This window comes from Choloepus didactylus, chromosome 15 (genome assembly GCF_015220235.1).
Source record: "Choloepus didactylus isolate mChoDid1 chromosome 15, mChoDid1.pri, whole genome shotgun sequence".
Taxonomy (NCBI): Eukaryota; Metazoa; Chordata; class Mammalia; order Pilosa; family Megalonychidae; genus Choloepus; species Choloepus didactylus.
In genome coordinates, this window is record NC_051321.1 from 89,226,631 (window position 1) to 89,250,011 (window position 23,381).

The 23,381-nt window shown below is 38.0% G+C and overlaps 1 protein-coding gene across 15 annotated transcripts in view; it reads left to right on the plus strand.

Moving 5' to 3' along the window:
• Nucleotides 1–23,381, plus strand: part of LOC119510434 (putative zinc finger protein 487) — a 153,815-nt gene that overhangs the window by 70,655 nt on the left and 59,779 nt on the right. For 5 of the 15 annotated variants that reach the window (XR_005211928.1, XR_005211933.1, XR_005211930.1 and 2 more), the window contains one exon: nt 1,694–1,751. Coding sequence is in view for 9 of the 15 variants with exons in the window: in XM_037804738.1 (XP_037660666.1) it covers nt 1,694–1,783; nt 22,526–22,652 (217 nt within the window). In the remaining 6 variants the exon portion in view is untranslated. Of the gene's footprint in view, nt 1–1,693; nt 1,784–22,525; nt 22,653–23,381 lie in introns of those variants that run through there. The other 10 variants (XM_037804745.1, XM_037804743.1, XM_037804744.1 and 7 more) reach the window with 4 other exon arrangements.

Genomic DNA, 23,381 nt, shown 5'->3' on the forward strand with positions numbered 1-23,381 from the left:
TGGGCTCATGCTTGCCAGAGACTTCAGGAGTTCCCATTTACAGTTTACTTGAGTTCCAGTGAATGCCCTCTCTGCTTCCATTGAAACAGACCTCCTTCCTCTCCTGGGCATGCTCTTGAGTGACAATGTGGGTAGGTCTTTGCTCCAAGCTGCTTCATCTTATTTGTTCCTCACACTGTCCCTGCTCTCTGCAAGCTGCTTTGCCCTCAGGACAAACTCTGGGATGGTGAGCCCAAGACACCATCCCAACTCAGTCTCTCAGAATTTACCCAATAGAATGGCCTGCTGTACATGCACCCCAGTATGCACAAAGGGGCCACTTGCTCTGTCTGGAACAGGGCCAGGGGCCCACATTGGGAGCACAAGCTGGCGTCACCCTGTGTTGTGGAGGGGGTGGGAAAGGGGCCGGCAAGGGTGCCAGGGGCTTCTATGGCTTATGAAGCTGGGTTTTCTTGATTCAGCACTTGCCCAGTTAATGCAGCCCTTTAACTCTTTTCCTTAGTTTTGAGGAGGTTACTTAAAACTAAGATTCCTCTGCTGCCTTTGCCCAAGGAGTGTTGGAACAATGACTGCTCTCAGAGATGGCCCCCAGCAATCTAAAGTAGCTACTCAAGGGTAGACACCTGGGATCAGACCACACAGCCTAGGAGTTTGGAGGACTAAGTCTTTATGACTCACCTTGGCACCAGCAAGCAGCACCAGGAACCTGAGCTCCAGTTCCCCAGGCTGGCAGGAGGGGAACTGCAGGGAGGGTGAAACTCACCAGTTTGTCACAATGTACCAGCCTCTTCCTCCTGCCCCTCCCTGCATGCTGCCCAGGGTTCCACTAGACTCCAGGGTTTTCAAGTAGTTCTGATAGTTCCCGTCGGTTCAGTTGTTGTTGGGGTAGAGGGTCTGGTTCCTGGAGCTTCCTACTCTGCCATCTTCACGTAGTCTTCCTCTGCTTATAACTTTTTTATTCCTTTTTTCTTTTTTCAGTTACTAAGCTTTATATTAACAAAATTTGTGTAATTGGAGGAAGCACATCCAGTATGGTGACCCTATTAAAAGTCCGATTTTCCAAGTTGAGGGTAGGGTTGCCTTTTTCTGGCATACTTAAAGTACTGTTGGAGTGGACCGTATGGCTGCCATCCACCTGTGTGTACCCATTATCCTTATTGTTTTATATATTTTAAATTTTCATTTTTTAGGTTTTAATAAATAATATGTTCACATTGTTTAACAATAATAGTAATATAAAAATGTATAATCCAGAAAGCTCATTCATTTCTTCTATTCTTCCCTCGCCCCCTTTTTTAGCTTCTTATATATCCTTCCATTGTTTCTTTGTGCAGACAAGCAAATATGAATAATATTTTTATTTCTCTCTGTTCTGGAAATTTTTTTTATTAGTAAAGAGGCACTTTCTCATTCAGTTTTACAATTTCACTGTATTCCATTATGTGGATGTAGCATGGTTTGTTTCATACTTTGCGTGTTGAAGGATACCGAGTAATTTCCAATGCTTTGTAATAAAAATACAAATAATACTGTAAAGTCTAAACATTACAGACACCATTAAGTGTGTAGGTATACCTAATAGCATAAGTTTCCACAAGAAGAATTTTAGGGTCAAAGAGTAAATTTACTTGCAGTTACGATAAAAGTTGTTAAATTTCCTGATTTGGTGTTTTACCATTTTCTTTCTTACCAGCATTTAATCATCCATACAGCAAATATTTATGCAGCATATACCATGTACTTGATACTCTTCTATGTCCTAGAAGATCAGTTGTGAATAAAGGTAAAAACTGCTTTCTTGGACCTCATATTCTAAAAGGGAGATACCAACATTAGATTAAGGAAAATACATGGCTTAATAAAATGTCATAGTGTTGTGCAAGATAAAACAAAGCAGTATAGTTTTCTGGAGAGTGACAGGCAAGGGGTTGGAGTTTCGCACAGTGGATATAGGCTGAGAGTGGGTGTCACTGAAAACATGGGCACTAAAGATGGGCGCTGAAGAATGAGCACATACTTGGAAGTGGTAACAGAGTGAGTTATGGGGATATATGGGACAGAAGAAACAGAGGTACAAAGGCCCTGAGGCAGGAGTTTGCCTAGTGGTTTTTTGAGGATGAGGGGGGAGGCCGATTTATGTAGAGCAGAGTGAGCATGAAGTAGAGGAGTAGCACATGAAGTTAGAGAAGAACTAATGGTCAGTCATATGGAGTCATATGGAGCCCTTAGATTGTTGTAGGATTTTAGCTTTTGCTTTGAGTGAGCTGAAAGACCATCAGAGGGTTTTGAGCAGAAGTGTGATGCCCTCTAACTTGTGTTTTAGAGATTTTATCACTTGCCAGATGAAGGATGCTGGCTTATTTCCAAAGCTGTGCTCTTAAAAATGACACTGCAAGGAGCAATCTTTACAGATGGCTCTCTTCAAACTAGATCATAGTTGGGCAGAGGTGTCAACAAAAAGGTTATTGCAGTAATCTTGCCAGGAGATGTTGATGATTTAAACCATGGTTTTTGCAGTAGTGGTGGTAAGAAGTGGTAAAACCACATATTAAAAGAGGGCATGATATATCCTGTTTCTTGTTACTAGTGTGTGTTCTCAAGTTCTTGGTATTAGCTAGTTTTTTTTTTTAATTTTATTTTGAAATAAATTCAAAGTTATAGGAACAGTTGCAAAAACAATACAAACCCTGTACACAGAACTCCAGCATACCCTGACCCACCTCCCCCGATACCCCATCTACCAACTTTAACATCCTGTCACACCACCACTTCTTTCTTTCCCTCCCTCCCTTCCTATCATCCATCATCTGTTGCTCTGTCTTCTGAACATACGAGAGCAAGCTGCACATATCCTTGAACAAACACGATAATTAACTTATACAGTTCCCATGAACAAGAGCATTCTTTTATGTAAACCCATTAAGCGCAGCTAAGAAGTTCAAGAAATTCAACATTGATACAAAGCTTACACTCTGTATTTCCTTTTTTTTGTGTTTCTTATTTCTCAACTGTGTCCCTTTGAGCCTCCTCTCCTCCATCTTCAGATCCCATCCGGGATCATCCTTGGCATTCAATTGTCATCTATTTAGACTGTCTTTTTTTTTTTTTTTTTCCAATTGTGGAAACATATATACAGCCTAAATCTTCCCATTCCATCCCCTTCCTAGCATTCCATTAGTGGGATTAGTCACATTTAGAATGTTGTAATGCTATCACCTTGCCACCTTCCATTACTAGAAATTTCCCTTCACCTGAAACAGCAACCCTACACTCATTTCTTAACTTCCCATTGCCCCTTCCCCCACTTCTCATAACTCATACTCTACTTTTCGTCTGTATGGTCATATTCTCTGATAACTTCTTTGTGTTTACTATGGGGCTTAAATTTAACCTCTTAAATCCATAACAATCTTGTGTTTCTTTGATACCAACTTAACTTCAATAGGACACATAAACTATGTTCCTATGCTCCTCCATTCCCCCACCTTTATATAGTTCTTGTCAAAAATTACATATTTTATATTGAGTCCAGAACCACTGATTTGTCATTAAAGTTTGTGTATTTTATATCATGTAGGAAGTAAATAGTGGAGTTACAAATCAAAAATTATTGACTTCTATTTGTATTCCATTGTGGTCAGAGAATGTGCTTTGAATATAGTCAGTTTTTTTTTTTTTTTTTTAAATTCATTGAGGCTTGTTTTATGTCCCAGCATATGGTTTATTCTGGAGAAAGAGCCATGATCACTAGAGAAAAATGTGTGTCCTGGTGATTTGGGATGTAAAGTTCTATATATGTCTGTTAAAATTTTCTCTCTCTCTCCTTTCTTTGTTTCTCTGTTGGTAGGGCTTCCTTTAGTATCTGAAGTAGGGCAGGTCTTTTATTGGCAAAATGTCTCAGCATTTGTTTGTGAAAATTTAAGCTCTCCCTTAAATTTGAAGGAGAATTTTGCTGGATAAAGTATTCTTGGTTGGAAATTTTTCTCTCAGAATTTTAAATATGTCATGCCACTGCCTTCTCGCCTCCACGGTGGCCGCTGAGTAGTCACTACTTAGTCTTATGTTGTTTCCTTTGTATGTGGTGAATTGCTTTTCTCTTGCTGCTTTCAGAACTTGCTTCTTCTCTTCAGTATTTGAGAATCTGATCAGAATATGTCTTGGAGTGGGTTTATTTGGATTTATTCTGTTTGGAGTTCGCTGGGCATTTATGCTTTGTGTATTGTGTAGAAGGTTTGGGAAGTTTTCGCCAACAATTTCTTTGAATACTCTTTCTAGACCTTTACCCTTCTCTTCCCCTTCTGGGACACCAATGGGGCTTAAATTTGGACGTTTTATTTTATCTATCATATCCCTGAGATCCATTTCAATTTTTTTTTATTTTTTTTCTCCATTCTTTCTTTTGTTCTTTCGTTTTCTGTTCTGTGGTCCTCTAGGACACTGAGTCATTGTTCCACTTCCTCTAATCTTGTATTATGAGTATCCAGAGTCTTTATAATTTGGCCAACAATTTCTTTTATTTCCATAAGACCTTCTATTTTTTTTTTATGTACTCTTGCAATTTCTTCTTTATGCTCTTCTAGGGTCTTCTTTATGTCTTTTATATCCTGTGCCATGCTCTTTTTCATGTCCTTTATATCCTGTGCCATGCTCTCATTCTTTGATTGTAGTCCTTTGATTAATTGCGCCAAGTACTGTGTCTTTTCTGATATTTTGATTTGGGTGTTTGGGATTGGGTTCTCCATATTGTCTGGTTTTATCATATGCTTCAAGATTTTCTGTTATTTTTGGCCTCTTGGCATTTGCTTTGCTTGATAGGGTTCTTTCAAGTTGTAAAAAATACAACTTGTGGGGCATGTGTCTGGGTGGTTAGGGAGGCAGGGCAGCTTTAATAATCAAACCTTGCAGGTGTTCCCGGAGATTCCAGGCTGTTGCAAGAGTCTAAGCCTTCATTTCAGTTTTGCCCCACATTTTCTCTGCTGCTGACCCACAAGTCCCTGGCATTGACATAGTGTCCCTGGGTTTTCTGAGCGGGCCCCCCTTCTCAGCTTTGATCTTTCGGGATCTCTGCTGAGGGACGGCTGTGCTACATCACAAGTGCGCGCCATCCCTCAAGGGAAGCCCCAGGCTGCCGAGCTGTGCAGGGGCGTTCCCAGCCTGATGCACAGATGGCTGAATGGGGCGTCTCAACTCCCCCCACGTTTTGCACAGCTCTGCCTTCCCAGCTCCAGGACAACTAGCTGTGTATGCACCCAAGGCCACTGTCCACGGCTGGTATTGTGGCATGTGCACGGTGCTGTGGGATATACTCCCCGTCACCCTGGGTTTCCTGGCGCGGCTCTGGGCTGTAGGTACGGCCCTGGGCAGGAGTGTCTCCAGCCTGCCGGGGAGCCAGCTGCAAGCAGCATGGTTTCTTTCTCCTTTTGGCTCTCTGCTCTGCCCCCTGGCCCTGAGGGAATCAGCAGCAGTTTATCCTCCATGCCAGACACAGAGGTTGGCTCAGCCCGTTCCTGCCGTGCTTCACTGCTTGGTTCTCACCGTCGTAACTGCAGCCGCTCCTGGGTTTTTTGTTGTTTTTTTTTTTTTTCAAAAGAACCAGTCCGTCTCCAAATGCCAACCCCCGGTTTCCCCACCCCGCAGCACAGCCGCAGGTCTTTCAGCTGACTTACTCGTTTCAGAATGCAGACTCCCAGTTTCACCAAGTGCACAATCTCTGTGGTTTTAGCAGACCTTTTCCAGCTGGTGCATCGCTGAAACTGGTGTCCTGGGTCACTTTCTGGTTTTTATCTAGTATTTTTCATGGAGGTGTTTTTTTGCCCTGTCTCACCTAGCTGCCATCTTAGGTTCCCTATTAGCTAGTTTTTGATAGGTGAAAACCTTGTTTCAGTTTTTTTCCTAATTATAACATGCAGTAAAATGAAGAAATGTTACATGCACAGATCAATGGATTTTTATAAAAGAAAATCCCTATGTATCCACCATCCAGATCACATTTTAGGATATTCCTGGTATTCTAGTTTGCTAATGCTGCTGGAATACAAAACACCAGAAATGGATTGGCTTTTATAAAAGGGGGTTTATTTGGTTACACAGTTACAGTCTTAAGGCCATAAAATGTCCAAGGTAATGCATGAACAATCGGGTACCTTCACTGAAGGATGGCTAGTGGTGTCCGGAAAATCTCTGTTAGCTGGGAAGGCACGTGGCTGGTGTTTGCTCCAAGATCTGGTTTCAAAATGGCTTTCTCCCAGGATGTTCCTCTCTAGGCTACAGCTCCTTATGAAAATGTCCCTCTCAGTTGCTCTTGGGGTGTTTTTCCTCTCTCAGTTGCTCTGGAGCAAGAGTCTTCATTCAACGGCCGTCTTCACACTGTCTCTCACCTGCAGCTACTCTCTCAGCTTCTCTGCATTCTTCAAAGCGTCCCTCTCAGCTGCACTTCAGAATGTCACTCACAGCTGCACCGAGTTCCTTCTGTTTGTCAGCTTATTTATATGGCTTCACTGATCAAGGCCCACCTTGAATGAGTGGGGCCATGCCTCCATGGAAATATCTCATCAGAGGTATCACCTATAGTTGGGTGGGATGCATTCCCATGCAGACAACCTAATCCAAATGTTCCAACTTAATCCCCACTAAATCGTCTGCCCACACAAGATTACATCAAAGATAATGGCGTTTGGGGGACATAATACATTCAAACTGGCACACCTGGTAATCCAGAAGCCGCCCTCTTCCTCCTTCTGGTCAGTACCATTACAAATGTGATGTCCCGACTTCTCTGACCACAGTTAGTTTTGCTGTATTTGTAGAGGCATACATGTACCCTTGTGTCTGGCTTCTGTATTCAAGCTTCATCCATGTTGATGTTTGTAGTTTTTAAAAATCTTTTATTGCTGTATAATTTTTCATAATAGGAATATGACATGATGGACATGAGCTGTTTCCAGTGCTTGGTCCATGATTGAATGTATTATGAACATTCTGTTTTTTAAAATGCAATTTTAATGAGATATTCACATATATAATCCATCCAAAGTATACAATTAGTGGCTCATAGTATCATCATATAGTTGTGCATTCATTGCCACATTCCATTTTCAAACATTTTCATTACTCCAAAATAAAGAAAAAACTAAAAATAAAAGAACACCCAAAACATCCCTTATCCCCCTTATTATTTATATATATTTTCTGTCTTTATTTTATTGCTTATCAGCCCACACACTGGATGAAAGCAGTGTCAGTCACAAGATTTTCACAATCACATGATAAAAGCTATGTAGTTATACAATCATCATCAATAATCAGGTTACTGGATCACAGTGTTAGGAGCATTCTTTGTTTTTTTTTTGTTTTTTGTTTTTGCAGGTTCAGAGATTTTTTTTTTTCAATTTTATTTTGAAATAAATTCAAAGTTATAGGAACAGTTGCAAAAACAATACAAACCCCATACACAGAACTCCAGCATACCCTGACCACCCCCGATACCCCAATCCACCAACTTTAACATGCTGTCACACCACTATTTCTCTTTCCCTCCCTCCCTTCCTTCCTCCCTGTCATCCATCATCTATTGCTCTGTCTTCTGAACATATGAGAGCAAGCTGCACACATCCTTGAACAAACCCGATAATTCACATATACAATTCTCATGAACAAAAACATTCTTTTATGCAGTCCCATTAAGTGCAGCTTAAAGAAGTTCAACATTGATGCAAAGCTTACATTCTGTATTTCCTTTTTTTTTTTTCCTTATGTGTCGACTGTGTCCCTTTGAGCCTCCTCTTCTCCATTCTCAGATCCCATCCAGGTTCATTGTTAGGAGCATTCGTGAGCATTTTATTTCGGCCCTCATGTGCTCACATCTGTTAAGTTTATAGGTTGGAGTGGGGTTACTTGAATGTAGGGATCATAGGGTGTGCGTATGTTCAGGTGTAGTAAATCCTGCTGAACAGAGTCTAATGTGCTAGCAGGTCTTGTCACAGCCTTTAGCATTGCGTGGGTGTCCTAGTTGGTCTATATTCTGGTCAATACTTGGTATTTTCAGCGTTTGTTTTGTTTTTAATAATAATTATTCTGGGGAGGTTTCATGGAGTGTCACTGTTTTAATTTGAGTTTCCTTGGTGAGTAATGATGTCGCTCACCTTTTTAGCCACTTGCCATTTTCTCATATGCAGTGCTTGTGCAAATCTTGTGCTTAAAATTTTTTTTCTTTTTAAAGTAAGTCACCTCTTTTAGTATATGGTTCTTTGAGCTTTGACAAACACATACAGTCATTACAGGTTTTGTGCGAACATGTTTTCATTTAATTTAGTAAGTACCTAAGAGTAGAATTGCTGAGTTGAATGGTAAGAGTTCATTTAACTTTTTGAGAAACTGCTTAACTATGTTCCAAAATTCGTATTAACAATAGGTGTTTCAGTTCCTCCAAATCTTTGCCAGCATTTGGCATTTTAATACAATTTTTAGTATGTAAAATTTTGTTTTAGCTATTCTAATTTGTAGTTTTATAGTGATACCTCACTGAACATCTTTTCCTCTGCATATTTACCATCTGTATATCTGCTTTGGTGTAGTGTGTGGTCAAATTACTATTTTTTTAAATTTACTTTTTTGTTACCAAGTTTTGAGAATTCTGTTTGTATCCTGGAAATAAGTAATTTTTCTCTCTCATGTTTCCTTCTAGAAATTTTATGATTTTAGGTTTTACATTTTGGCCTATAGTCCAATGGAGTTAAGTTTTTTATTACTAGAGAAGTTGTGTGTTTACAGAACAATAATGCATAAAATACTGGAGTCCCATACACTGCCCCACCATGAACACCTTTTATTGATGTGGAACCTTTGTTACAACTGATGATGACACTTGTTTATAATTGTACTTTTTTTATTAAAATAGTACTATTAACTATCATTCATAGTTTACATTAGGTGTATTTTCCCCCATACACTACTCTATTATTATCACCTTGTGTTAGTATTGTCCATATGGTATAATTCATGAAGGAACACTCTTATACTTGTGCTATTAACTATAATCCATAATCTACATAGGGTTCACTGTATTATACAGTCCTATGTTTTATCTTTTAATGTTGCTTTAGTAATATATGTGACCTGAAGTTTCCCCTTTTAACCGCATTCACCTATGTTATTCAGTGCTGTTAATTACACTCACGATATTATGCTATCACCACCATCTGTTTCCAGACCTAAGTAGAACTTCTGTACAAATTAAGCATCAACTTCACATTATCTAAACCCAGTCTATCCCCTGGTAACCTACATTCTAGATTCTAACTCTGTGAATTTGCTTATTTTAATTAGTTCATATCAGTGAGATCATATAATAATTGTCCTTTTGTGTCTGGCTTAATTTATTCAGCATAATATTCTCAAGGCTCATTCTTGCCTTATTATACTGACTAGACTCTCTAGGACAGTGTTGAATAGAAGTATTGTAAGCAGGCATCCTTGACTTGTTCCTGATCTTAGATGGAAAGAATATAGTTTTTCGCTATTAAATATGATGTTTGATCTAGTTGTTTTTTTTTTTTTTGTCAATTTCCTTTATCAGTTTGAGAATATTCTATGTTTAGTTTGCTGGGAGTTTTTTTGAGGAATGGATGTGAGAATTTTTTTCAAATACTTTTCTTCATTTACTGAGGTGTTTTTCATTTTTAGTCTGTTAAAAATGGATCACAATGACTGATTTGCAAATATCAAACCAACCTTGAATTCCTGGCTTAAACCCGATTTGTTCATGATGTGTTATACTTTGAATTTGATTTATTAATATTTAAGATTGCTTTGAATTAGAGATTCTTGCATCTGTGTTCATGTGCGGTATTAATCTATAGCTTTTGTGTAGTGTATATTGTGGTGAGGAATGCTGGCTTTATAGAATGAGTGGGGAAATACTGTCTCCACTATAGTTCTCCAGAAGCATTTTTGAAGAATTGGTATTATTTATTAAATGTTTTTTGAGTTTACTGGTGCAATCATCTTGTACTGGGATTATCTTTGGGGAAGATTTTTAGGTACAAATTCAATTTCCTTAGTAGATGTTGACCTATTCAGGTTGTTTCTTCTTGAATGAGTTTTGGTATGTTGTCTCTATCAAGAAATTTATTAATTTCACCCAAATTATTTTAATTTATTGGCATAGAGTTGATTATAATTTTATTTTCCCTTAAATAGCTGTAGACTCTGTAGTGATATCAGCTGTTTCTTTCCTGATATTGGTAATTTGTGTCTTCCCTCTCTTTTCCCTGATCAGTCTTTTTTTCTTTGATCTTCACCAAGAACCAGTGTTTGACTTTATTCATTATTTTTCTTAGTTTTCTTTTATATTTCATTGAGTTTTACATTGATATTTATTATTTTCTTCCTTCTTACTTTAGGTTTTAATTTGCACTTATATTTCTAGTTTCCAAAGGTGGATCTGAGGTCATTGATATTAGACCTTGTTATTTTCTGTTGTTGGAATCTAATGTTATAAATTCACTCTAAATACTGCTTTAACTGAGTATTACTACTTTTGATGTGTTGTGTTTTCATTTTCATTCAGTTCAAAAATTAGAAAATTTCCATTTTATTGTTGTCTTTGTCCTATGGGTTATTCAGAAAGGTATTATTTAGTTTCTAAATAATTTGTTATATTCCAGATAACTTCTGTTATTGATTTCTCATTTAATCTCATCCTGGTTTATGGTTAGAGAACATACTTTGAATCTTTGTATATTTACTGAGATTTGTTTTATGGCCCAGAATACAGTCTATTGTGGTAAATATTCCATGTACACTTGAAAGAATGTGTATTCTACTGTTGCTGGGTGATGTGTTCTCTAAGTGTCAATTAGGTTAAGATAGTTGAGTTGGTACTTTTGCTGAAATCTTCTATATGCTTTCAGATTTTTCTCTCTACTTGTTCTATCAGTTATTTAGATAGGGTTTTGAACTTTCTAACTTTAATTGGGGATTTGTCTATATTTCAGTTCAGTTCTATAAGATTTGGTTTCATGGATTTTGAAGCTCTGTTTTTGCCTACATAAACTGATTTTTCTTTTTTAGGATTTTTGTGACCTCTTCATGAGGCAACCCCTTTACCATTATGTAGTGTTCTGTTTATCCCTGGTAATAACTTCTGCTTTGAAATCTCCTATGTCTGATATAATACAATGTTAGCTTGAGTTATTTTACTAGCATTGTAAGTCTTTTTCTTTCCATTTACATTTTAATGCAATTTTATTAAGATATATTCACACACCATAAAATCATCCAAAGTGTACATTCACTTGTTCACAGTATCATCATACAGTTGTATATTCATCACCACAATCAATTTTTTGAACATTTTCATTACTCCAAAAAATAAAAATAAGAATAAAAATGAAATTTAAAAAGAACATCCAAAACGTATCATACTCCTCCCCCCCCCTTTTATTCATTTACTTTTTGTTTCTCTTTTTTTCTACTTATCTGTCCATACACTGGGTAAAGGGAGTGTGAGCAACAAGGTTTTCAAAATCACAGTCATCATCTGTAGGCTATATAGTTATATGATTGTCTTCAAGAATCAAGGATACTGGATTGCAGTTCAGTAGTTTCAGGTATTTTCTTATAGGTATTCTTCTACACTAAAAAACTAAAAAGGGATCTCTATATAATGCATCAGAATAACTTCCAGAATGACTTCTCGACTCTATTTGAAATATCTCAGCCACTGAAACTTTATTTTATTTCTTCTTTTCCCCCTTTTGGTCAAAAAGTCTTTCTCAATCCCATGATGCCAGGTCCAGGTTCATCCCTGGGAGTCATGTCCCACAATGCCAGGGAGAATCACGCTCCTGGGAGTCATGTCCCACATAGAGGGTAGGGCAGTGTTCTAGTTTGCTAATGCTGCCAGAATGCAAAACACCAGAGATGGATTGGCTTTTTATAAAAGGGGGTTTATTTGGTTACACAGTTACAGTCTTAAGGCCATAATATGTCCAAGGTAACACATCAGCAATCGGGCACCTTCACTGGAGGATGGCCAGTGGTGTCTGGAAAACCTCTGTTAGCTGGGAAGGCATGTGGCTGGCGTCTGCTCCAAAGTTCTGGTTTCAAAATGGCTTTCTCCCAGGATGTTCCTCTCTAGGCTGCAGTTCCTCAAAAATGTCACTCTTAGTTGCACTTGGGGTATTTGTCCTCTCTGAGCTTCTCCAGAGCAAGAGTCTTCTTTCACCGGCCATCTTCAAACTGTCTGTCATCTGCAGCTCCTGTGCTTTCTTCCAAATATCCCTCTTGACTGTAGCAAGCTTGCTCCTTCTGTCTGATCTTATATATTGCTCCAGTAATTTAATTCAGACCTACCCAATGGGTGGGCCAACACCTCCATGGAAATTATCCAATCAGAGTCATCACCCACAGTTGGGTGGGGTGCATCCCCATGGAAACACTCAAAGAATTACAATCTAATTAACACTGATAGGTCCACTCACACAGGATTACATCAAAGATAATGGCATTTGGAAGGATGTAACACATTCAGACTGGCACAGGCAGTGACTTTACCTACAGCGTTGGCTTAGAGAGAGAGGCCACATCTGAGCAACAAATTATAAGTAGGCACAATTATAAATTGGCTTAGCCTCTCCTTCGCAGTAACAAGATTCATAAGGGCAAGCCCCAAGTTTGAGGGATTGGCCTATTACAATGGTAGTCCCCAATGCTTGCGAGAATATCAGGAATTCCCCAGGTAGGGAAGCTTAATATTTCCAGTTTTTTCCCCAGTCCCTCAAGGGGCTTTGCAAATACTTTTTAATCTCTGCCCAAATTACTCTAGGATATATTGGGGTTTTATGCTAACCTGTACAAACCAACAAGATCTCACCCCCTATTCAAAATTCCATGTAATTATGGTGTTTGAGTAAACTGACCATACAAGTTACACACACACACACACACACACACATGGCATGCTACAGAAAATATAGATTTTCCACCAAATAAACTCTCTCTTCCTTTGGTCCCACCCAGAAGTTGAAGTTTCGAAACACAGTCAAAATTGTCTTTTTCCCTTTAGTCTGGTTTACCTCAGTCCTAACCAAGTCCATTTTGTTCATATCTCTAATTAAAGTCTGAACTCTTTTTCAGCTTCTTTAACATTTGCTGTCTGGGTTAATGCTGACATTCTTATCTGCCGAACTCTGGCTCTGAGTCTCAGGTGTCAAACAAATACTCCAAGTTCCATGGACCGACCAGGTTATCCACAAAGAGCTGAGCATCTCAGAGTTTAGAAATAACCATCACAACTCAGAAATAGATTTAACTGCTGTAAAAGCTCACAACCTAGGAACCTTTACCAAAAGCCTTCCCCTGATAAGCTGTGCTCTCAGATTCAATTCTCAGAGTTTGCACATTATAATTAGTCCATATTAGTGAGGCGTTATAATGTTTGCCTTTTTGATTCTGGCTTCTTTCACTCAACATAGTGTCCTCAAGGCCCATTCACCTAGTTGCATACCTTCTCGGCATTCTTCTTGCCACCACTCAGTATTCCATTGTATTTATACACCGCAGTTCACCATTCTGTTTATCTGTCGATGTATTAGTTAGGGTTCTCTAGAGAAACAGAAGCAAGAGGAGATATCTGTAAATATGAGATTTTATAAAAGTGTCTCATGCAGCTGTGGGGATGCGCAAGTCCCAATTCTGTAGGGCAGGATGCACAAGTCCAAATTCCGTAAGGCAGGCCGCAAGTAGATTCAATTGATCAAGGTCTTCGACGAACTCCCAGGAGAGGCTGACTGACTGAAGCAGGAAAGGTTCTCTCTCTTCTCCCTTAAAAGTCTTCAACTGTTTGGATTAAACCCAGCTGATTGAATTCTCTTATTGCGGAAGACACACCCTTCATTGATGTAATCAGTCACAGATACAATCAATTGACTGATGATTTAATAATCTTTGGTTTATTAACCAGCCACAAATGTCCTTACAGTAATGTTAGGCCACTGCTTGCTTGACCAGACACCTGGGCACCATCACCTGGCCAAGTTGACACATGAACCTGACCATCGCAGTCCACCCCTTGTCAAACTGGCACCTCTCTCTCTTGTACTCTTACTGAGAGTCTTCATTTCTACTCTCTTCTCCAAACCTCTGTCTCCTGTCTTTTCATCTGCCTGTTATGTTCCCTTTAGTATTTCTTGTAGTGCAAGTCTCTTGTTCACAAGCTCTCTCAGCTGATTCCAAAAGCCTCTATTTTTATTTATTTATGATTTTTTTTTTCTGTCAGCCTTGCCTCCTCCCTGCTGGGAGAAACCTCTGGGTTCCTTTCCTGCTTGCTCTGGGTTTATATGTGTGTGTAGCTTGTATTCAGTATTCCAGATTTGTTAATTAAAACTGCAATTGGAGCTTGGTTGTGCTATCTTCCCTTCCTCCTAGTAGACTGCTTCCTTTTCCCACAGGGAAGTTTTCCATCTCAACCTGCCATGCCAGTGGTGGTGGTGGAGGTGCCAGCTCTGCAGTTTAGGGGGCTTTACTTGCAGCTCTTATTCTGCAATCTCAGCCTTTCCACTCGTTTCGGACTGGTGTACAGTGTTTGTCTGATCATAGATTGTCTGATCACAGTTGTTCCAGACTGTTTCCTAGTAGTTCTGGCTATATGCTAGTTGTTCCAGAGCTATCCATTTTCTTTTAATGTAATTATTTCTTTATATTTAATGTGAGTTTATTGTCTGTAGTATTTAAACAGGTGTTGCATTTTTTTGTTTAATCTTTTATTGGGATATTTAAGCCATGTATATTTAATATGAATATTGATATGATTGTGTTTGTTATCTTTTTGTTTTCTGTTTGTCCCAGATGTTCTTTGTTCCTTTCATTTTTTATTTTCTTTTTATTTTGCCTTTTAGTGGATTAATTCAGAATTTTTTATGATTCCCCCTTCAGGACTTTGCTCAAATGTTACCTTCAAATGAAACTGGAATTGTTCATAGTAACTTACTGTTTTTGACATTACTCCCAAACTGATATTCTTTCCATTTCCAAGTTGTCATTGGCTAACATATTGTTTAAGTTTTCTAAGTGCCCATTAGCTAGTATGTTTATCTTGTAGCCAAGACTAATGTATTGATTTACTATTTCCAGTAAGTTTCCTATTATTGCAGTAGTCTTACATTTTTGATGTAAGCCTTCCTTATTATTAATTTATTCAGTGAATATATGTTGAGCACCTACTATTGCAGTACTGGAAAAATTGCTACGAACAACAAAGTCACCACTTTCATAGAGAAAATATTCTAATGGGACATGCTGTACAATTCTCCGAATTATCATTTGCCAATAATTAGAACATTTAAATAAGGATTGTAAGTGATATTTTCCTATGGTTTTTTTTCTTCATCAAGTTTTGTTATTAACTGTCCTTTCTCAAAGTTGTCTTTTTTTCTGATTCCTAAGTGCTGTTTATTTTTTAAATTGTGAAATACAACATACATATAGAACCTTTCAAAGTATGATTTAACAAGTAGTTATACAGGTAATTTCAAAGAATGTATGGGTTACAGTTCCATAGTTTCAGTTATTTCCTTAGTGAATATATAACATATTTACAAAAAAATATAACTTTAAAAGTACAATTTGAGTAGCTATAGAGCAAATTTCAAGGAATGTTATGGGTTACCAAAGCTGTTTTTATAGTTCTATTTTATCACTTTGTTCCTTGCCAGGTTTAGATGTAATCTTTTTTTATGGGCTAGCTCTAAGAAACTGCTTTTAGTTTTATTTAGTCTTCCTCCGTATTTCTTTTGTTTTGTTTTAATTCATAATTGAGTTTATCCTTAGCTTGTCCTGTTTTCTTTTGATTTCTTTTATTTTTTTCTTTTCTGATTTCTTTTAGAAAAATGTATAATCAGTAATTGTTTTCAGGTTTTTAAAACTTAAAAATGAGTAAAAGACAAGTATTTGGAGTTTTATTTGTGGCTCTTAAGTTGTTACGTAAAGAATGTTTACATTTTGTCGTACTTAATAATTTTGATTTTTTTAATTTAATAAATTTTATTTTGAAATAAATTCAATCTTACAGGAACAGTTGCAAAAACAGTACAAACCCCATAGATAGAACTCCATCATACCCCGACCCCCCTCCCCTGATACCTCGATCCGTCACCTTTAAGATCCTGTCACACCACTGTTTCTTTCTTTCCCTCCCTCCCTCCCTCCCTCCCTATCATCCATCATCTATAGCTGTGTCCTCTGAACATATGAGAGCAAGCTGCACATATCTTTGAACAAACAATATAATTCACATATAACTTTGCCATGGACAAGAACATTCTTTTATGTGATCTCATTAAGCGCAGCTAAGAAGGTCAAGAAATTCAACATTGATATAAAGCTTACATTCTGTATTTCCTTTTTTTTTTTTTTTTTTTCTTGTGTCCCATCTGTGTCCCTTTGAGCCTCCTTTCCTCCATCCTCAGATCCCATCCAGGATCATCCTTGGCATTTAATTGTCATCTATTTAGACTGTCTTTTTTTTTTTTTTTCAGTTGTGTATACATATATATAGCCTGAATCTTCCCATTCCACCCCCTCCCTAGCATTCCATTAGTGGGATTAACCACATTTAGAATGTTGCAGTGCTATCACCTTCCCACCATCCATTTCTAGAAGTTTCCCTTCACCCCAAACAGAAACCCTATTCTCATTTTTTAACTCCCCATTGCCCCTTCCCCCACTTCTCAGAACCCCTACTCTAATTTTCATCTCTGTGGTCATATTCTCTGATACTTTCTTTGTGTTTACCGTGGGGCTTAAATTTAACATCTTAAATCTATAACAATCTTGTGTTTCTTTGATACCAGCTTAACTTCAATAGGACACATAAACTATGTTCCTATACTCCATCATTCCCCCACCTTTATGTAGTTCTTGTCAAAAATTACATATTTTACACTGAGTTCAAAACCACTGATTTTTCATTACATTTATTTCTTTCTTTGGTGAAATCATCTTTTTCCTTTCAATTTTAAAGCCCATAATTGAGGATATAACTTGCACAGTTTCTGCTTTTTAGAACTTACTGATAATTTTCTCAGTGATCAGAATATGATAAAATGATTAAGATTATGTGCTTTGCTGACTGTTGCCCTGGTTCCCATCCTGAGTTGATTCCTCCCTCCTTAGTTGTATAGTTGGGGGACCCTTGGCATGTTAGTTAACTTTTTTTGCTTTGAATTTCTTGTCTCTTATTTTGGGAAAATTACATCTATATACAGATCTGTCGTAAGCATTATTAGACTATTTGAAAATATTTAGAAGACTATCTGGCATAGAATAAATACCATTGAATTTTAGATATTATTACTACTTCACCAATTTTTGCAAATTGTCCCTGCACAAGAGCAAGATGAGTAATTCCTGTTTGTATGGTTCACCACTTGATAACTGTGTTTATTTTTATCTCCTGGTCTGTCATAAATTGAAAGAGGCATCTAGCTTCTCACACTGGTTTATTTTCTATAACCAAATAATGTTGTATCAATAGCAGTTTTTTAATTTGGCTGCATAAAAACATGACTTTTATCCTCTTGACTAATTTAAGTAATTATCATTACATGATATCTGTCTTCATACCATGAATGGTTAGGGCTGGAGTTTCCACTTTGGTATAACTAACTGCTTGCTTCCCTTTTATTTACATTTTCATTTTCCTGAGAATTTAATTTTACTTGCATTTGCATTTATCTGAAATATTTGGCCTATTCCTTTATTTTCTATATTCCTTCATCTTTTTGTTTTAGATTTATTTCTTTTAAACAGCATATGGCTGGATTTTGTTTTTTAAAACCAATACAGTAGTCTGTCTTGGACAAGAAATTCAGACATTCATATTTCTTTTGATAATTTGTATATTTTGTTTTTTTCTCCATCTGAGTGTAATATAACATAACCTATACATTATAATTTGTGCCATTAATTATACTTTTTCAGTTTCTTTACTTTTTCTGGCTTGTCCGGAATTCTCATTTCATTTTTTTTCTCTATTGGTTTGGTAGTTTTCTGATTTTCCCCTCTCAGTGTTACCAGCCCATCGTTAATTATTGTAACTGAGACTGTGTCTGTTACCCTATCAGGGTTACCTAATTGTTCTTCTCCTGCTCCCTGGGGTTGAAACGGCCACTCCTCCTCCTCCAGGCCTCCTTAGAGGACCTTCAGAATGTGTCCCTCCACCCACCCCACCCCACGCCCAGGCCCCTTCAATTGGCTAATTTTATCGGGATATCGTTTTTCTAATATATCAGTAATTTCTATCTATCTATCTATCCATCCCTTCTGATAAGTCTCTTCTGTTTCAGTTACTCTTCTTTAACATTTCATTGTAAATTTCAAATCATGTTAATATTATCCATTTCGTTGTAACCATCTATGTATAACAAGATTTATTATTTCTTGCTCTTCCTCCTCCTCTTCATGATCTTTTTGCTTGGTCTCTTTGCTTGAGATGTGTTTTCCAGCTTGTCAGGTGTTTTCTGTACTGGGATTACCTGGGCGATTCGTTCCCTGAGACCTCTGCAGTCTGCATGCATCCTGTTTTTGGCCTGCCATAGGAAAAACTATCTTTGTATAGGATTCTTGAATTGAAGTGTTTTTTCGTAATCACATTATCTTACTCCTTCTATCATTGTTTAGGAGAAATCTAAAGCTAGGATATTTCTCTATATTGTGAGTAACCTGTTTTTTTTTTTATTTGGAAACTTATAAGATTTTATCAGAATTATGCAAAGATACACTTCAGTGTGTCACTTTCACTTCCTTCAAGACTTTCTTATATTTCACTCCACTCTCTTTCATGGTATCTGATGAGAAGTCTGCCATAATTCTTCTTATTCTTGTTTCTCTGTAGGTGTGCTGGTTTGAATGTATTATGTCCCCCCAGACGCCATTATCTTTGATGTAATCTCATGTGGGCAGACGGACCAGTGTTGATTAGATTGTAATTCTTTGAGTGTTTCCTTGGAAGTGCGCCCCACCCAACTGTGGGTGATGACTCTGATTGGATAATTTTCATGGAGGTGTTACTCCACCCATTCAGGGTGGGTATAAATTAAATCACTGGAGCTATATAAATGAGCTGACAAACAGAAGGAACTCAGTGTAGCTGTGAGTGACATTTTGAAGAGCAACTGAGAGTGACATTTTGAGGAAGAGCTACAACCAAGAGGGACACTCTGAAGAATGCAAAGGAGCTGAGAGAGGAGCTGCAGATGAGAGACAGTTTGAAGACGGCCATTGAAAGCAGACCCTTGCTCCAGAGAAGCTAAGAGAGGGCAAACACCCCAAGAGCAACTAAGAGTGACATTTTTGAGGAACTGAAGCCTAGAGAGGAATGTCCTGGGAGAAAGCCATTTTGAAACCAGAACTTTGGAGCAGATGCCAGCCATGTGCTTTCCCAGCTAAACAGAGATTTTCCGGATGCCATTGGGCATACTCCAGTGAAGATACCTTTTCTAGTTTGCTAATGCTGCCGGAATGCAAAATACCAGAAATGGATTGGCTTTTATAAAAGGGGGTTTATTTGGTTACACAGTTACAGTCTTAAGGCCATAAAGTGTCGAAGGTAACACATCAACAATTGAGTACCTTCACTGGAGGATGGCCAATAGTGTCTGGAAAACCTCTGTTAGCTGGGAAGGCATATGGCTGGCGTCTGCTCTAGAGTTCTGGTTTCAAAATGGCTTTCTCCCAGGACGTTCCTCTCTAGGCCACTGCTTCTCTTCAAAATGTCACTCTCAGTTGCTCTTGGGGCATTTGTCCTCCCTTAGCCTCTCTGGAGCAAGAGTCTGCTTTCAGCGGCCGTCTTCAAACTGTCTCTCATCTGCAGTTCCTGTGCTTTCTTCAAAGTGTCCCTCTTGGCTGTATCAGCTTGCTTCTTCTGTCTGATCTTATATAGTGCACCAGTAATTTAATTGAGACCCACTCAGTGGGTGGGCCAACACCTCCATGGAAATTATCCAATCAGAGTCATCACCCACAGTTGGGTGGAGTGCATCTCCATGGAAACACTGAAAGAATTACGATCTGATTAACACTGATAGGTCTGCCCACACGACATTACATCAAGGATAATGGCATTTGGGGGGACCTAATACATTCAAACTGGCACAGTACCCAAATGTTGATGCATTACCTTGGACACTTTATGGCCTTAAGACTGCAATTTTGTAACCAAATAAACCCCCTTTATAAAAGTCAATCTATTGCTGGTGTTTTGCATCCCAGCAGCATTAGCAAACTAGAACAGTAGGTAAGGATTTTTGGTGGTGGGTTTTTTTTGTTGTTGTTGTTTGTTTGTTTGTTTTGGTTTTGTTAAAATTCCTTTGGCTTCTTTAAATATTTTCCTCTGTCTTTGATTTTCTGCAGTTTGAATATGATATGCCTATATGTGTGTATGTGTTAACATTTATCTTGTCTGGTGTTCTCTGAGCTTCCTGGATCTCTCATTACTTTTGAAATGTTCTTAGCTCTTATTACTTCCAGTAGTCTAGTTAAGTGTATGTTGCACCTTTTGGTTTTTCTTACAGTTCTTGGATATTCTGTTCTGTTTTTTTCATCCTTTTTTTTTCAGTTCAGAAGTTTCTGTTGGAAATGTTTGGAATGTTTGCTGTAGCCATAGGTGCCAGGGATTCACTCCCCTCTGGTGTCAGTGTTTTTTCTCCCTGTTGACTTTGTGTTTCCCTGTGTCCTCCTGTTGGCAGGGTCTGTCTCACAGCTCTCTGAGCTGGGACCCTCTGTTGTTATACTGGAGCCCTGGGATGTGGTGTAAGGTGTGGAGAGGGGAGCATTCTATAGCTTATGATGACATCTGAGTCTTTTCGTGGGCCTGGTCCCTTCAAAAATTTTCTAATAACCTGGAAAACTGTTAACTATTTTAGATGCTCAGAAAACAGGGCTCAGTTCTCCCGTGACCTCCTGTGTGTACTTCGCAGATTCTTTTTCCTGTATTTTAGTAGATTTGCACAGTTTTTCATATATGTCCATTCTCTTTCAGGTCTTCAGTTGAGATTTTTGACCTTAATTTTCACATTCAGCAGTCAAGTTTTTAAATTTGGGGATAGTCTTCTTGCCCTCTGATTGCTCCTTATAATTGAAGTCAGTTCTTATTTTATTTTAGCAGTTTTCTTCTCAATATATATAAGAGCATCATTGAAATTAAAAGCCACTTCCATTCCTTGCTGTGATTTTGTTTCTTCCATGTTCAATTATTTTGATTATCATAGTTCTTGTTTTGGTCTTGGTTTTCCTAAAATATCTGCTGCTTCATTTTCTATTCATTTTCCATCAATGAAGAACTAGTGTTTAGGTTGCTTTATGCTCTTCTCTCCTGTTTTTATTTTTCCCTTTCAGATAATTTTTCCTCATTCTTCATGGCCTAGGCTACTAGGGTTCTCTAGATCCTGTACTTATTCTTTTGCCTCCTCAGCCACCTAACTTCAGTTACCGCTGAAATGCCAGTGACTCCCCAGTCCTTAACGTCACCGTGGGCTTCATCCTGAGCTCCAGAAGCACACCTCGGCTGCCTCCTGGAGGTCTTCACTTGCCTGTCCCAGAGACACTTCAAGCACAACATGTCCAGCCTCCTTCTGTCCACTTTCTGATTGTTGCAAGTGGCACCTGGTCTTAGTGGGATGCTCGTAAAGATAACCTTGGTGTTAATAAAGAAAATCTGTCAGCATTTTGGAAGAAAATCCTAGCATATTCATTTACATGTATTTGCATCTCAAACCACCCCCCCCCCAAAAAAAAGAAATTTCATGGTATTTATATGTAGCTTCTGATAAAATATTTTGGAGACTCCTAGGCAATAGAAATTAGTCCCAAATTACTCATAGTTACTCATAATCTTGATTCTGATTATGTTTATGGATTTTTATCTTAATGCATTTCAAATCCTTTTTCCAACAAACTGTATTATTTGTAGTTCCATTAAGTTTTCAAGTGTTTTTAATGATTTCAGGCTTTTGTTTTGTTGTTGGCTCATAATCCTAAGAACACATGATTGAGGTGTAAAGATTCAAACCTTTACTTCCTTAAAGAAAACCAATCTCAAAAGAGAATATAACACTTCTCTCCCTGTGCTTAATGCTTTCCACCATCTATCTTTGAGATATTCTGTATTTGTCTGTAACACTTTATTGCCAGTGTTTATTTTTGAATATGTCTCTCAATCATATTATGAACTCCTCTTTTCTAAAATTCATCTTTATATCTCCAAAAACTGTGGGATAGTTCCAAGCATGTTGGGGAACTGCAGAGTTTTTTTTTTGCATGAATTAAGTAATTATTACTTGATTGGGGTACTTCTTTGATATCCTGTTCTCCCACAGCATATCATGTCCAACAAAGTACAGAGTAGACTTGCTGAGTGACATTTTCTTGTTAACTATCAACAGTGAACATGACAAGTGTTAGATCCCAAACATATTATATGTTATCCAGTAATGGTCTCTTTAGATTGAATATGAATGTGCTGTTCCAGGGGTCAGTGTCATTCAGGGACGTGACTGTGGGCTTCACCCAGGAGGAGTGGCAGCACCTGGACCCTGCCCAGAAGACCCTGTACAGGGATGTGATGCTGGAGAACTGCAGCCTCTTCATCTCAGTGGGTAAGGATTGTGCTTTGTGCAACTCCAAATGGCATTCTTTGTTTTTTCTTTTTTTTTTTTTTTTCATTTTTTCTTTAGCTTCTGATATATGTGATCCTTTGTAGAGGTTAATGAGTTTCAGGATTGAAATTTAGGTTCACAGGTGACCTATGGCCCATAGATATAAGCTCATTGATCCCTTTCTGTCACTAGCAAGAATGTATTTTTCCCCTCTCCCTGGTGAAGTGTTCAACTGGCCCCATTGTTGCACATTTCCTGAAGGCAGTTAGCCTGACCCAAGTCCTGTGTCTTTTCCCCTTGACAGGTTTTATTTTTAAATTCAGTTTTATTGAGATATATTCACATACCACACAGTCATCCACAGTGTACAATCAAACTGTTCACAGTACCATCATATAGTTGTGCTTTCATCACCACCATCAATTTTTGAACATTTTCCTTACTCAAAAAAAAAAGAATAAAAAGTAAAAAAGAATACCGAAAGCATTCTAACCCCCCATTGCACACCAGTTTTTTTTTTTCATTTTTTAAATTAAATTCAGTTTTATTGAGATATATTTACATACCATACAATCATCCCCACGCCAGTTTTCATTTAGTTTTTGTTCCCATTATTCCACTCATCTGTCCATACACTGGATAAAGGGGGTGTGAGCCACAGGGTTTTCACAATCATACAGTCACACCACGTAAGCTACATATTACATATACGTATTATGCAACCATCTT